Source organism: Nipponia nippon, unplaced genomic scaffold (genome assembly GCF_047370975.1).
Source record: "Nipponia nippon isolate SJK-2023a ecotype South Korea unplaced genomic scaffold, ASM4737097v1 scaffold_1, whole genome shotgun sequence".
Lineage (NCBI taxonomy): Eukaryota > Metazoa > Chordata > Aves > Pelecaniformes > Threskiornithidae > Nipponia > Nipponia nippon.
In genome coordinates, this window is record NW_028262290.1 from 148275437 (window position 1) to 148290967 (window position 15531).

The 15531-nt window shown below is 39.9% G+C and overlaps 1 protein-coding gene across 6 annotated transcripts in view; it reads right to left on the bottom strand.

Annotated features, from left to right (window-relative positions):
• The window catches only part of ARHGAP21 (Rho GTPase activating protein 21), a 126941-nt gene that overhangs the window by 66126 nt on the left and 45284 nt on the right, over positions 1-15531 (bottom strand). For all 6 annotated transcript variants that reach the window (XM_087776883.1, XM_087776890.1, XM_087776872.1 and 3 more), the window contains one exon: positions 5189-5371. In XM_087776883.1, the coding sequence (XP_087633009.1) occupies positions 5189-5371 (183 nt within the window). The remainder of the gene's footprint in view (positions 1-5188; positions 5372-15531) is intronic.

Sequence of the window (15531 nt, forward strand, 5' to 3'; positions counted from 1 at the left end):
TAGACAGGTACTGTTAAGACTCCAGTTTCCACCCAATCTGTCAAGTGAAAAAACACCTTTAGGACTTTGAATATTAGAGCTCATAGTCTGGAAAATGTGGGTCACGCATAAGGTATGCTACCTGGTTTGATGCTATAAAACAAAAAAATTACAGAAGTGAAAAGTCAGCTAATACAGAACTGCCATCATTTATTAAATACTGCAGTGGGTTTGTCAGTTTGTCACCGGGTATGCAAAGCTGTGTTATAAAAGACAGCTGCAAAACATTAGTTTTTCATGGTATCAAGCCAATGAGCTCACGCCTTTAAAAATGGAATGCTTTATAACGCAAATGTTTTGGAATTAGCTTTCCCTTCTACATTTACCTCTTACACATTGTAAGATGTTAGTATATGCTGCTTCCATACCGAAAGAGGTTTTCTTTTATCACTTACTTGCTTCTCACACTGATTGAACTTGGAGAACGAACTTCAAATGCAAATAAAGTGTGTTGCTAACTAACAAATCCTAATAAACATCTGATGTTAAAAGCACAATATAATGTAGGCTTTTTGCAATGCTAGCTTAAGAAATCTTCTTTCTACACACTCCCTATTCACTTTCTTAAGGGAAAGGAGGCATGGGAAGCAAGAAGGGTACATAATGGGTTACTCCTGAATATGCAGCTACTTCCAGTTTGGTGTGTGGCCCCACACAAGCACAGCCAAGTACTTTTGCCAAAATGAAATGTGTTAAACCACAATCTCAGGTTTCAAGATCATCTTTCACGCTGTCCTTCACACAGGGCTGTCCCTCCCAACAGACCTACCAAACAACACTTTCTTCCATAACTTTCTCTATCATAATGTTTATAAATTAGTTAATTAATAACAATTACAATGAGAAAGAGCCCCTTGAGTTGTAGTTAATTAGCTGTTTTGTGCAGGAACCATGAAAAGATACTAGAACTTAGCACGCTATCCCAAATTTCACCTAGACCTGCAGTACGATGTACACACTGAATGTTAAATGAAATAAATTAAATATAAAAATATAATATATACAATAAAAATATAAATAATATAAATTAAATATAACATACTAGTGTTCAGCACTAAAATATGCAGAGATATTTCCCTGAATTAATTATAACCAATCATGTTCAATCATTTCAACGACAGCAAATAAGGCCTGTTTTCCAGTCAGACGTAAATGTAAATGGAGAAAACAAAGCTTTATGGATGCCCCTCATATGCAGTTATGCAGGTCACTGTCACCTTGTCACTAAGGTATCAAGTTTTATTCTTGCAACTCTCCCTGCTTATACAGGTGTTACACATCTAACTCAGGTGGCCCGCAGTGCCAGTTAAGGGCACTGGTCTAGCTATCTCACCAGGAATTGTAGTTTCACACTGATGACAGTGGAAGTCTATGAAAGGCAAACATCAGCTTTGTACACGTAAGGCTAGAAGTATCTGCAACTAGAGTTTACCCTCACCAAACCCTAAGTCTCTTTGTTAACACAAGTCCACCTATTTTACTCAGGTTTTGTGAACAGTTCTTTTCAGAAAAAATCAGTAGCGTCATTAAAAATAAAAGTTTAGCACTGTTGGGTTTTTCTGATAAGCACTGAAACAAAAGAAACTCTTGTTGAAGTTCTGCAACATTTAGAGACGTCCATGAGATGGACCAGATAGCGAGAATTTCATATGCTTGATGGTAAACTGGACCTTGCTTCTGCACAAAAGTGACCCTCATTTTGTTAAACTGGTGCTCTGCCCTTCTGAGTAACAGAAGGAGAAGCCTCACAGCTCTCTCCTTATTGAATAGCAAGGGTAAGGTGTGCCTCCAGTCTGCGAAATAGTAAGGGAAGGTGTCGTCAAAAAAAAAAAAAAATCATCTGAAGATAACTCAAGGCAAGCGTGACTCTTAGTCAGCAGATCTGTCTAGACCTCTTCCTTGTAGCAAGCTCCACAGGACAACTAAAAAAAGGCTTTTCAATTGAACATACGTTTTATTAGACTAACAACTAGAACACTGAACTTCTTGAAATTTAAATAAAAACCCAACACCACAAATGCGCCTAAGCAGAGAACAGATTATTAACGATTTTTATAAAGTAATGCCCACTCTTCTCCACTCAATACATCCTTTGGGGTAGAGTTCTTTGCTTCCAAGAAAATTTACCTCAGGGGCTTTTCAAGTTGCAGCCTTCTCTGGCCTGTAGGAAGCTTTTCTTCCCATTCCCATGCAATATCCAGCTGCGGTGTGACCTTTACCACACCCTGAAGCCTAGGAGCACTATGCTCTCTGTCCTAGAAATGTCCACCGCTCCCCCCATGTGAGGAGCTTTGTCCTCTTCTCCCCAGGGAATTCCACCTGAGCAGGTGGAAGTCAACAGCTTTTCAAACACACACAAACCACAAGCAACAGGAGCAGAACTTCTAATGGGGAAATTTTCACTAGATATTTCTGAATCAGAACCATGAGTGGGTATTAAAAAAAAAAAAAAATCCACAAAGAATGTGTAAAGATTGATTGAAGGAAAGCTCTTCTAGATGTTTTTCTCTCTTTACTGCCTCTACCAGTTTATGTTGACTTGCAGTAAGATTTAGACATCTTGAAATCTCTTGGAAGAGGTTGCTTGCCTACCTTGAAAGCAATCAGAGGAGCTAGAAAGCAAAGCCTTCCCTGGGGTAAAAAAAGACCTGTGCACTGATCTATAGGGAAGGTGACAGCATCAGGCTGACACTTGTGATAACAAAAGCATTGCAGCTCTGAGAAACTAGCAGAGGATTGAGTAACTCTAGCTGTTATGTCAATGGCATCTTTAACTTCCAGCTGTAACCTCTATCTTACATCAGAGGTAATTGCATGCATTCTCAGGTGTGAAGAAGGGACAAGGCTACTACAAGATTTAAGACAGTCAGAAAACCAAATCATAGTTACCATTATTATACTACCTCTAAGGTGTGCAAAACAGAACATATACCGCCTTCCAAGGCCCTTACAAATTTGATCAGTGAGGAAAGAGAGAGGAATGATACTTGAGCTTAGAACCAATTACAGAGACTAATTAGCTAGTAACCAGTACGATCTTTGGTCAAATCAGAACAGCAGAGAAAGCAGATTTGCCTCATATTAGGGTCAGGCTGACAATAGGTGAATTTCATTCTTTAGTACCCTAACTTAGGTACACAGACTACTATAAAAGCCACTTTATGAAGACCCAGGAGTAATAATTTTGAAGATCTAGTCCTTTTTTTTACCACCTCATGGACATTAAAAGGAAGAAGAGAGACTACAACAGTTCGAGCTAATTTACGGAAGTATTGACCAGGGCTGTGTCCAAATGAACCTTATCACCTTTAGATGTAACTGAATCCCTGAATAAAGATCTTACAACTATCCAACGATCTAATTATTTCCTTTTCAAAAAACAGACAGAAATGGGAATGAATTAACCAGATTCTGAGATATCAGAGAAGAAACAAAGAAAGAAAAAAAAAAAAAAACAAAAACCAAACAAATGTGCTAAGAGCTCTCTTCCAGAAGAAGATGGAGGTAGAACTTCAAGACACTTCTCGAGATTTACAGGTATCAGGCTCACTACGTACTGCTTGGGTCTCTCTCAGAAACCATCAGATGTGAATGAGAGGGGAGGGCTGACATTTCTTTTTTCTATTACTTGCCCTTCCTTGTACCTATCTCCTTCTGCATGTGAAAAAGATATTGTCCTCCTCAGAGAGATCTAGTGACACATTCACGAAGAAACCTATCCAGTCACTTCTTAGTTAAGGAGATTCATCCTGCTCATGCTGTTTGTGTTTTCACCCTCAATGTGAATAGGGGTTGTTGTTAGGGGATGCTAACAAGTGCACGTAATTTGTTCTGCTCAGCTAAGGCTTCCCCACTCTGCTTCCTCTGTTTCACATTGGAATTCAACCAGATATTGCTCTTGGCTGACTCTCTATAACCTGTGCTGAAGGGCAGAAATGTTGGGATCACCTGATACTGCTAATACTCTTGCTTCCAGTTAGCTTCAGTGACTCCTTGTCAAGAGGAAAAAATCTGGGCACTCAAGTGCAGGCTGAATAGCTGAGGTTAACTGGAAAAACGTGCCAACTTTCTCCTGCAAAGCTTTTTCTACTTCAGAAGACATCTTATAGCCACCTAGGACAGGCAAAAAAGACAACTTTAACAAAAGACTCCTGCAGAGACACATGAGTCAATTAGCTATCTGGAAAGAGCATGAAGCTTCAATACCCATTCCCCATCATGCTAAGAATCTGTTTTTCTGCCTAATTGGAAAAGCAAAAGCGAAAATGAGAGGTGGCATGGATTATGAGAACCTGCATGCCTGATGACTTTAAAATGAGCAAATGTTATTTGAACTCACTAGGAAAAACCCTCTCTCAATATTCAAATTTCTGTCAGTATTAAATGGACTTTTTCTCAACACCAGTTACTACAGCAACTTTCAAAAGGCTCAGTCACATAGGAGAATGCATACACCCTTTGAGCAATGCAGACCAATTAGCTACTTAACATGTAGAACTACTTGTTTTAACTTAAAGTATTTTACAGTTATTTAAGAAAGTTGTCCTTTAATGTAGGCCTGTATATATTTTGTATGTATTTGTCTCTTGACTAACAGGGAATTGCAGATTGTTGTTCTTTTCAGCAGAAAGAACATAATATAGAAACACAACTGTCTTCCTAACATACATTAATTTTAGGCTACTCAGTCAGAAACTATGGTAAACTAATGTTTTTCCAGGCTGTTCTCTTTGTATGATGGTATGACAAATTTCAACTAGACACACACAAAAAAACCCCACCCACAACAAAAAAGAAAATACCCAAGCTTCCCACTTCTACACTTTAAAAGGTGTACAGACTAATCACACCAGCTTTGGGTAAAAAAATTCTATCTAGAGAAATATTTCCATATTCTGGTCTTACCCATGGTAACAAATATTTGTAACTCGGGTGAGCTCATACGCACTCAATTTCACTTTCTTGGAACAGATCAGTGCATGGTCATCATATAATGCAATAAGTGAGCCCACCCACCTTACACACAAAGGGATCTTTCACCTGTGTAAGACACATGTATACATACGTTTACTTTCAAGCAAGCTGGATTTGTTACCCTAAAAAATATAATAAAGCTATATGTAAGTGCTTCATTATTAATTTCACTTACTTTAAAAGAAAACTGAACTGCAGATTCTGGAGGGTAAACTATGAAGTGTCTTAAGGTGAAGCCAAAACCCTGAGATGTCCTCCTTAGCACGACAGTTTTGGGACCAGGCCAAGAAAAAGTTTCTTCTTCCTCCGATGGTGATATAGCTTCACTCTGCTCTTTTCCATCCTTATTTTTTGATGCCTAAAATAAAAAAAAGCCGAACACAGAAGCTATAATTTGGATAATTTAAAAAAAAAACAAAATAACAAAAAAAACCCCACACACATAAAACAAGAAGACAAACAAAACCCCAAACAAACATTACTGTGCACTTGAAAATACAATTTCTCCCCCCATAATCAAAATAACTTGATGATCGCTGATATTTTCAAAATAAATGTGTATTGTAAAGCAGCATCCCTTACAGCATTACACCTCTGGTCATATCACATACAGAATTACTCTTAAATTGTAAATTAAGTCGGATATTAAAAAAGTCAATGTACAACAGTGAAAAACCCAAATGAACTGTAAGAAATGTGTACAGCTTGCATGTTTTATTTGCTTCCTACTTAATTATATACAAACGTGTCTTCTGGGACCCCATTTCTGGGCACACATAGCTCACACACACACAAACCCAGCTCTTCTTTTCCTCACTTATAATGCAGGCATCGTTTTCTCGACTAGTATCTCCTCACTCTAAAACAAGTAAAACAGAATTGAAGAATATATGCAATTGGTTAGGCTTGTTTGCCAAGACGCACTTTTCCTCTAGTCATATCTTTGACGTCACCTTTGGTTTTTCCACCCTTAGCTACTTTCTCTGAATATTTCAGTATGCAAATTCTAAATACACAAGTAAAAAGGTCTAGTTTCCTTTTACAGTCCTACTGCAATCCCTCCTCTCATGCAGAAATAAGACATCTTGTTTTTTTTCTTAAGGGTAATTTTATATGCCTGCAACTCAAGAAACATTATTATAAAAATATGTATCTTCTCAGCCTTATATGAAATCTTCCATTTCAATTTTCAAAGTGAGTGCCGCACCACACATAACATTTCAAATCAAAGGCAGAAGACATACAAAGAAAGCATGCAAAACCCTATGACCCTCCTCTAAATATTCTAGTTCAACGATGCGTGAAGCAAATTTAGATACCAGAGCCTATAGCCTATTCAAAGGGTATTCAAACAGAAATAATAGTCGTCTTGTCCTTCTGTAGCTCTGCCACTGTGGCTCAGCAACTGGCTAATACTGGCAGAATTTACTGCTTGGTTTTCCTCCTGGGGTGCTCCAAAATAATTCCTTTTCATTCAGCCTTACAGCTGGGATCTCAAACTGCAATGCTTATCGGCAAGGTGGGCCCAGCCAACTCCAATCAACATCTAAAAAGAAGACAAAGCATTTCCACTCTAACCACAATGATAGCAACAGGTATTACTGTAAGGAAAATGTTGTGGCTGCTTGGTGAGAGTTAACCCACCAGAACAACCTTATGCATTCAGGTACATAAACCACGACCCGTTTCTACACAGATGCTATGATTTGTCCTTGGAAACCCACATCTTGCTTGGTACCTCCAACAGGGAGGACAAGGAAATACTAGTCAGTGCTGCAAAGACCAGCCTCCCTACCTCCAACAACCCTGTTCTTCAGCAAGGAAAAACATACAAAAAATGGAGAAGGTCTTGGTGCTACAGCCAAGACAAGAAATGGAGCCACTTCTGGAACCAGAAAACACAGAGAATCCAGAGCAGCCCGACAGGACTCTGCTCCTCTGAAAAGCCTGGAAGGATTATCAACAGATTTTGGAGAGAACAATAATAAGCATCAAGGACTCTATCTCAGCCTAGTCTGTCCTCATCTATCGTCCTCATTCACATTTTAAAGTGTTAGTGTGAAACCAAAAAGACTGTGCAATTAGATGACTAATAAATGAAAAATTAGCGAGGACTGTGGAACTGCCAAGGTGAGTGACTTCAGTTTAAAGTTCAAGCAATGCAAAGATTAAGTTACCACTTACATAATCCTCTAGCCTAAGGATGGGGTTTGTTATTGAGGTGTTCCCCACCAATCTGTTCAGCTTCTGAACATGACAGCATTTTTTCAGTTCTGCACAAATCAATGTCCCTTCTCAGTCTTTGAACCTCACATGAGCAGAAACCAGAGCCAGTAAGAACATTTTGATCCTAGCAAACTGGCAAAAGAAATGGTTCCTAATAAAAAATATCACTGGCCTCTAAAAAATGACAGTGATTTCCTTCCATTAAGTGACAGTCAGCAATCCATCTGTTTAACATTCTCCTGCAATCTTTTGTTTCTCCTCTCCAATTTTTATAGGCAACACTTGATGCAGAAGTTTTGAACAATCGTAAACAACTGCAGGTATTGCACAAGGTCAAAAAATTTTAATAAGCAAATACCTATTATTATGGATATGTAAACAGTAAGCTTAAATATCGCACTGAAAAATAGAGGTCTACAATATAGTTACATCTTTTTTCTGACAAAAACCTCCCTAATTAGCCTAAAGGTAATTTTAGGATGTATAACAACTGATCACTGAAGTTTACATATAGAAATACTGTAACCTCAGTTCAAAATACAGCCATACAGAGAACTTCACCAGGTGTGAGAAATGGGAGATGCAGCATTTGACTGTAGTGAGAAGAGAACCTCTAATTTCCCTGTAATTTCACATAAACTTTTAACATTCATGAAAGTTGCTGAACTAATACCTATTCATAAACAACTGTACTCCCCAGGCAAACCATTGTTTCTTGGAAGAGCCTGCCAGAAGTAGGTGGTTATCTTCATGCCATCCTTGGGCCCCCCGAGAGGTCTGCCAACAGGGCAACAGAAAAAGCCAATATTAATAATAAATGTGAGACGTGTTCAGTAACAGCGACTTTCAGCTGCCACTATGAACAAGAATCTGAATTATAAAGAATAGGGAGTCAACATCTGTTGAGTCACCCTGCGACATGTTCAACCACATCACACCCACCAGAATATCCCTTGCCAGAGAAGGTTTTAAAAAGGAACAACGGAAGTTTTCAAAAACACAAACTAAACAAGGATGCAAGACAGCAAGCAAGAAACAGGTGATGTTTAGCATAGGCAAGAATATGTTACTGAAGGCAGAGTTCCTACATGGTTTTCCTTGCGAGCCAAAAATGATAGTAATCAAGTTAAGAATACTTAAGTATCTCATATCCTTAAGGTGATTTGTGTTTAGGGTAGGCTCATTTGCATTTCAAGAGAATGAAAAATGAATGGTTTTACTTTCATTTCGCACAAAACCTAACAAACCAAAGATTGCCACATTCCTCACTGAAAATCTGTATGTTTGCTTCTCTATAGATTCAATGCTCAAACTCGAAGTCAGAATGCATGCAATCAAGTTCAAGAACTGAAGAATCCCAGGCTACTAAAAACGACTCAAGCATCATTTCCCTCAGGATTTCTTCATACAAGGTTTCTGCACAAAGTATCTTAAAGCAACATTTCCTGTTATATGCCATTACAAGGACATACAACAGATGCATAAATACATTGTAAAATGCATATTTTGTTTTAAATATTGTATTTAACCCTTTCTTCTGAGCAATGAAAGCATCCATGAAAAATCAGATCGCACCTTAAAGAACTACATGAATTGCTGTGAGCTTAACACACAATAACAGAATTATGTAAAATCAGTGAATAGCATTGATTTTTGTAAATGATACTATTTCCAATTAAAAGTAAATCTCAAATAAATAATTTCCTATTATATCGGTCTAAAAAATTAAAAAAGTTAAACACACCCAACTTGCACGGTCTCCAAAGCCCCTCTTTTAAACTTCTGAACAATTTACAGACAGACCTATATTGAACATGCTAAAAATCCTTAAGTGACAGTCACAGGTAATTGCAATACAATCTATCAATAAAGAATTGTCTTCTTGACTATCTAAACAGATAAACAGGTATACTCTGACTTCTGAATACTATCTTCATACATGAATAACAGTGAACACAAGAAATAATTGATACATCGCACTATTAATCCTTGAAAAAAATCATTCAAGCCATTTCAAAGTTGGTGCAAGTAATCAATGTTCATCTGTATTTCATCTTTGTGTTCAGTACACTAGCTCAAAAGTATTTGGAAGGGAAAGGGGGAAAAGGCTGGGAAAGGAGGGGGGGAAAAAGAAGGGGGGGAAGGAGGGGGGGAAAAGGAGGAGGGGAAGGGGGGGAAGGGGGAGGAAAGGGGGGAGAAGGGGGGAGAAAAGGGGGGGAAGGAGGGAGGAAAGGGGGGGGAAAGGGGGGAAAGGGGGGGAAAGGGGGGAAAGGGGGGAAAGGGGGGAAAGGGGGGGAAAGGGGGGAAAGGGGGGGAAAGGGGGGGGGGGAAAGGGGGGAAAGGGGGGGAAAGGGGGGAAAGGGGGGGAAAGGGGGGGAAAGGGGGGGAAAGGGGGGGAAAGGGGGGGAAAGGGGGGGAAAGGGGGGGGAAAGGGGAAAGGCCTATCAGACCAGCCAGGGGACTTAGCTATCAATACCTCAGTAAGAACATGGAAACAGCCTGTGCTAAGCAGGGCCTGCTTCAGCTGCATTTAGCAATGTTCAACTTTTATCTAGTCCACCAAGAAATGTGATACCTGCACTAGCAATTCAGCTAAATGGATATATGCTGAACAGAAAATGGGCTGATGTCACCTTATTTTACTGATTCAACAGCCATCATATATTTTTTTTTTAGCCACTACTGGCATAAACCAGAGCAAAACAGATCTTGAATATAGTTATTAGTCCCTAAAATCACCCCGAGACAGGATATTCCAAATGCTATAATAAATTCTAGGCTCGCTTGAAAACAGTGATCTCTCTTGTATCGGGTAATTTATTTTCCCTAGTTTCCGCACCCGAGTAGCTATCACTTAGTTAACTGCCCTGTTAAATCTGCAATTTCAGAGAAAAAAGGCTTTTCTAAAACAGTTTGATCTTAGGCGACAAAGTAGAAAGTCCTTCAAAAAGGTAACACAGGAAAAATAGAAAGTCTTTTCTGGCTAAGGCTACAGAATAGGAGAAAAAAACTGCCTATATGGGCAAGAAAACGTTACCCATAGAACAGCAGCAGGTTTCACTGCAAGTCAGACTTTGTTTCTTTAATAATCAGGTTCTTCCACTGATGATTTTTAAATAAAGTTATAATAAGCCACTGATCTTTTTAGTCTCAACCATACAGAGAACTCAACTCACTTTGCTAGAAGCTGACAAAAAGTCAAATGAAGCAATAATAAATACATCCCTCAAAAAATACTTGTACACTTTTGGTACACCTGTCTGATCCGAAACGATGAAGCAAAGAAATGTATCATGCCTAGAGGACAACATGTCCCCTCGACCCTCAACATTTTCTCCTGTGGTCACTAACCTGAACTCCTGCACATAAATGAACTCGGACAGAGTAAAAGTTCAATCCACTGGAGAACACACGGTTCCCTGGTCCTCCGATGTGACAGGAAACAACCACAAACCCTCCAAAACACAAACCTCCTCTGTGTTCTTATAACATGTAACACTTCCTCTAAGAAAGATCCAAGACAGACAGACATTTAGGATGGCCAAAGAAAAGGTTATACAACTTTTCTTTGAGATGCGTTATCTCCATCCTCATTTGCAGTACAGGGAGGTACATCCAGCACCCAGAGAAAGTCAGCCAATGTTTTATCTCAGTAGCACCTCAAAAGCAGGATCATTCACACAAGGTGCAAAATGAGTCTTTTCCTTTCAGTTCTCCTCAAGCTGATCAATCAAAGATTTCAAGGGAGATGGGTCACATGTATAAAGACAAATACAATAATCGCATACTGAAACGGTCTCAAGCTGTGGTGAGGTAAGACGTTTCTAATGTCTTTAAATCAGACTGGAATGTACAAATAACATCTTACATGGAATGAAGTCATTCCCAGTCGAAGAGAAATAATTACTGACACAAAGGTGACACCTTAAGCAAATCCATCCTTCAGGCACCCAAGACACAGCTTTGTTTTCAAAACAAACGAGTTCCATCACTTTCAGCCTCAGCAACATGTTCATCTCTCACTACAAAAAATCCCTGCAAAGAGAGCAGCAGGAAAACTGGAATGCAGAAAACCCCAAACCTACACAACAATTTTAGGCCTCCACGTCAAATACCCACTTGTCCAAACTTCTGACCGACTTTTATGCTCGACAAAATCCTGCAGTCTTCCCCTAAACAAGTAGGAAGGATGTTGGGGAGGACAGCAATTCAGGCAGGAAATATAACCTGGTAGTGTGTGTGCTGACAGTGCCCTTCCCTCAAAGGAGTCTTCCAGCATTTTCTGTCCTTGCAAGGTAGCTAGAAGGTGTAGCCATCAGTATCTCCAAACCCACCCTGATGGTCAGAAATCAGTCTGCCAAATTGCTGGGACAAAAGGAAACCTTTAAGAATCCTAGATGTATGATCTTGAATGCTAGCTGACACAATAAAAAAAAAAAAGGCACCTAGAATTTGAAAAAAAAATTTTTTTTGATAAAAACATGAATTAAATATTTAACAGCTATACTATCAGACTTAAGAAACTTTAAGCTAAATTCCAAAGGCATCTGCAGCAGTGCATGCATAATACCAGTCACTCAAAGTTGCCCCTTCTTTACTAACACCAAAGTCAGCCTGTAGAGTTTATTAACACATCATCCCAAGCATCTCAGTATTTTGAGTGTCAAACTGGAGCATTTATTTTTGCATGCTACCCCAAAGTCACCCTTCACACTAAACAAGCAACAGGGTTAAAAAATATATATAATTACTAATTACCATTTAATTTATGTACAGATTTAAGCTTAGGGCAGGTATATAGTAAGTGTGAATTAGTTGCATCTACCTACGTGCTCTAGCAGCTCCACAGGACTTTTCTCTCTCGCACTCTCTCTCCCTCCACGTAACAAGACGTTATACAGTCTTGAGGATATAAAGACATCTGTATGCAAAGCCTCTGCCTTAAATACTACTTTTCAAAAAATAATTTTGCTTTTAGTCTGCCTATGTAATCTCCGACTCTCTTGTGTACACACTCTCCTCTAAAACTAAATTCTCATCGTGTTCAAACCCTGCCATTAAGCATTCCTGTGATTTCTAATTTAATCAGAAAGTACATCTTTTTTCTTGTCTACCTTCTAGAAATATGAACATTACTTGGGCATGGCCAAGTGTAATTACTTCCTGTCTGTACGTCAAACTGAACTTTGCTAAGTAGAAATAAATCACTGTAATGTTAAAAATAAAAGTTTCCCTCTATCCAATAATGTTTAACTCTGAATATACAACTTACATGCAATACAAATTCACAGTACAATGTATACAACACAACAGTATATACAATATATTTATGTAATTGCTGACATTTACTATGTGCTGACATGTACTTGTTACTACCAGCACTTGACTAAAACTAGACATGACCACAACGTCGCAGATTGGAATGAAAGTAGTTCAGGGTGAACGAGCCTTTATCTACAGAGTGACACTGTGAGAGCACACCCTGAACAGAAGAATCAGCCAGTTTGAGACACGGAGATGTACTGAAGCACAGAAGAGGAAAACTGTTTCCTACCCCAGAACATCCCTAAGCATTCATTCCTCCATTCTTTTGCATAATGGGCCACAGGGAAATGGATCAAACCCAACAGACCATGCTGGACCGACTAACTGGTAGCAGGACCCCAGAGCATGAGACAGAAGGTATCCGTCTCCATCCTGTCCACTTCAGTGCTGTTTTAATAAATCTGCAGGAAGGACTTGGTTGCCCTATGCTAGTAACTGCTGAGCCTGTTTTCAGTAAGTATCAAGAGGAGGCTGCTTTGTCATGAAGCACCTGAAACTGGAAATTAAAATGCAAACAAGCTCTCAAAGCTCGAAAGATCAAACAGCTGCAGAACCACTCTCACCACAAGAGAAAGCTGAGATGTGGAGATAAATGGAGCGTGAGTCCTCACACCTACAACAATCAGTAGATTGCATTCACAGAGACAGATAGAACCGGTCCAGTCAGGGCCCTCTCTGGGGCCACTGCTAACAGCAGAAGACAGTCTGCTTTTGGAATTAGGAGGCACGGCTCTTCTTCCATGCAGCAGCTCTTCATGAAGGCGGGGTGGGGGAACAAAAAAAACCCTAACAAAACAAAAAGAAAAAAAAAAAGAAAAAAAGGAAAGTCAGTCTCCAGAGGAAGACTTCTCCAACTCTGGAACTCAGGGAAAGCGTCAGCTCTCAGAGTCATCAGGGGGCCCCATTCATCTCTTACGGGGCAGGTGGTACGCATCTGTGAAGTGCAGGGTATTTGCCCAGACTCCCCAACACTAACATATCTCCTGAATTGCAGCTGAGGGTGACACAATAACTGTTAAGGATAACAAAGGCAAACAAATTGAAGAACTCAACAAGCTCTCCAGAACAAGATCCAAATCCTTTATGACTTCAGATGGAGAGAAAGTTACTACAATGAATAGTTTCAGTATCTAGCAACAGAAAAACAGAAATAAATTATTAGTGATTGCCATAAGACTTTGTGACTTCAGTGACTGCCATTGCCTTGCCATAGGGGCAAGGATGGACAACGCCATTTCTCATGTTTGCTGCTCACCTTGGTTGTGCAGGCAGGCCCTGAGCAGCCACCAGCAGCAGCGAGGCAGTCTCTGTGAGCAGCTGTCCCTCACTCAGCCCTCTAATGGGTCTTGCTGATAGCCGTAAGGAGCCAAGACATTTTGGAGCAAGGGCAAGGCAATAAAGACATGAACATCACTTGATGGAGTAACCACAGGTCTAGGTGTCTCCTTCACAGGAGCCCACTTTCTATCATTTTAATGCACTGTTACGGCACTAAGCCCAGGTGGCCACAGCAACAGGTCCTTTTTGGGGGGCTAACCAAAGTTAATTTAGGTATTTGCTAGGAGGTGGTCCTGGCAGCAAACCTGCCACTTTCTTTTAGGAGTGTGAATCCCACCCAGATGGAATACAAGCTTGGAATATTCTGTTAATTCAGTAATGAAGGCAGTGGCTGCCTGCCTGCAGCAGAGATCAGCGAGGACACCAACCCAGACTTTGAAATGCATCTCAGAACTGAATAACCCGATTCAATAAAACACAGAAATAATGTCCTCAAACCAAGCCCAGGTAAAGAGGAAGGCTTAACAAAGCGATATAGGACTACTCCACATGTATGAACTAAGTGGGAAATCTGCAACCTTTCAAAAACAAAGTGTCTGTGCCAGCACAGCAGATGGCTGGGAGGCACAGGGAAGGAGAGATGCATTACTGCCATGCACCATGCAGGCTACAGAGCTGGCTTGGGGGTGGAAGGAGAAGGACAGAGGGACACGTGTTTCTGTGTACTTTTATAACTATTATTGTAGTAAACACAATCATTCAAAAGGAGAAACAGTATTTTCAAGACAAAGGATTTCAGTTCTCAAAAAGGTCAAGGCGCACACAGAAAATAAACAATAAAAACCTCCACACATGCAGCTTATTACACAGCTTAAACTTTCCTTACTGTGCTCTACTGTTCATGAAAGGCTGCTTTGTAAAGCACGGCGGTTGGTGCTCACGTCAGTCTCATCACTACTCCACAAGACCTGAAAAGCAAAGCTGAAGGCTATCTACAGCAACCTTTACTTTCCTCCCTCACCTTAAAATGCTCACACGTTTGTATTGCATTTTTCTCCCTGAACTCAAATACAGAAAAGCAAGAAGGGTTAGAGGAAGCCTACACATTAAAAACTCCATCTTCTTGATTTAAAATCAGTTCCTCCATCATAACACAAATAACTAGCTGTACACGGGCAAACCACTCAAGGATTTAGTGACATGTGACAGTCTGAAAAAGGATTATCTCAAAAAATGTCACTTCCATGTGCCTGTTCAACTGAATATTGTTCAGTTTACCTGACTCTGGATTAAACATAGTGACACCAACTGGCTCTGTAAACTGAGCCTAGCTGGACATACTTGCTTGAATGAAGGAGCATGCAGCTTCTTAGGCCAGGGGAGATCCAGAAAGAGTTCTTCTACTTTGAAGCAGGGAGAATCCCAACCTACTAAGTCTGGCTAGACTTGAAATAGCTTTTTACACAGAGAAAGCTCTGGTTTTCTTATACTGGAGTTCTGATACCTGGACTTTTTGCACTATGCTCTTAACTTCACCAAGAGCACAATCAGGTCTGGCATGATCAGGTCTGCGCTCCACCACAGCTCAAACAGGACTTCCCCAGAGTTAGCACCTAATCCCCATATTATCCAGATGTATACATAAACTAACTTATCAGATCTCCCTTTAAACACCAGATACTAGCAAGT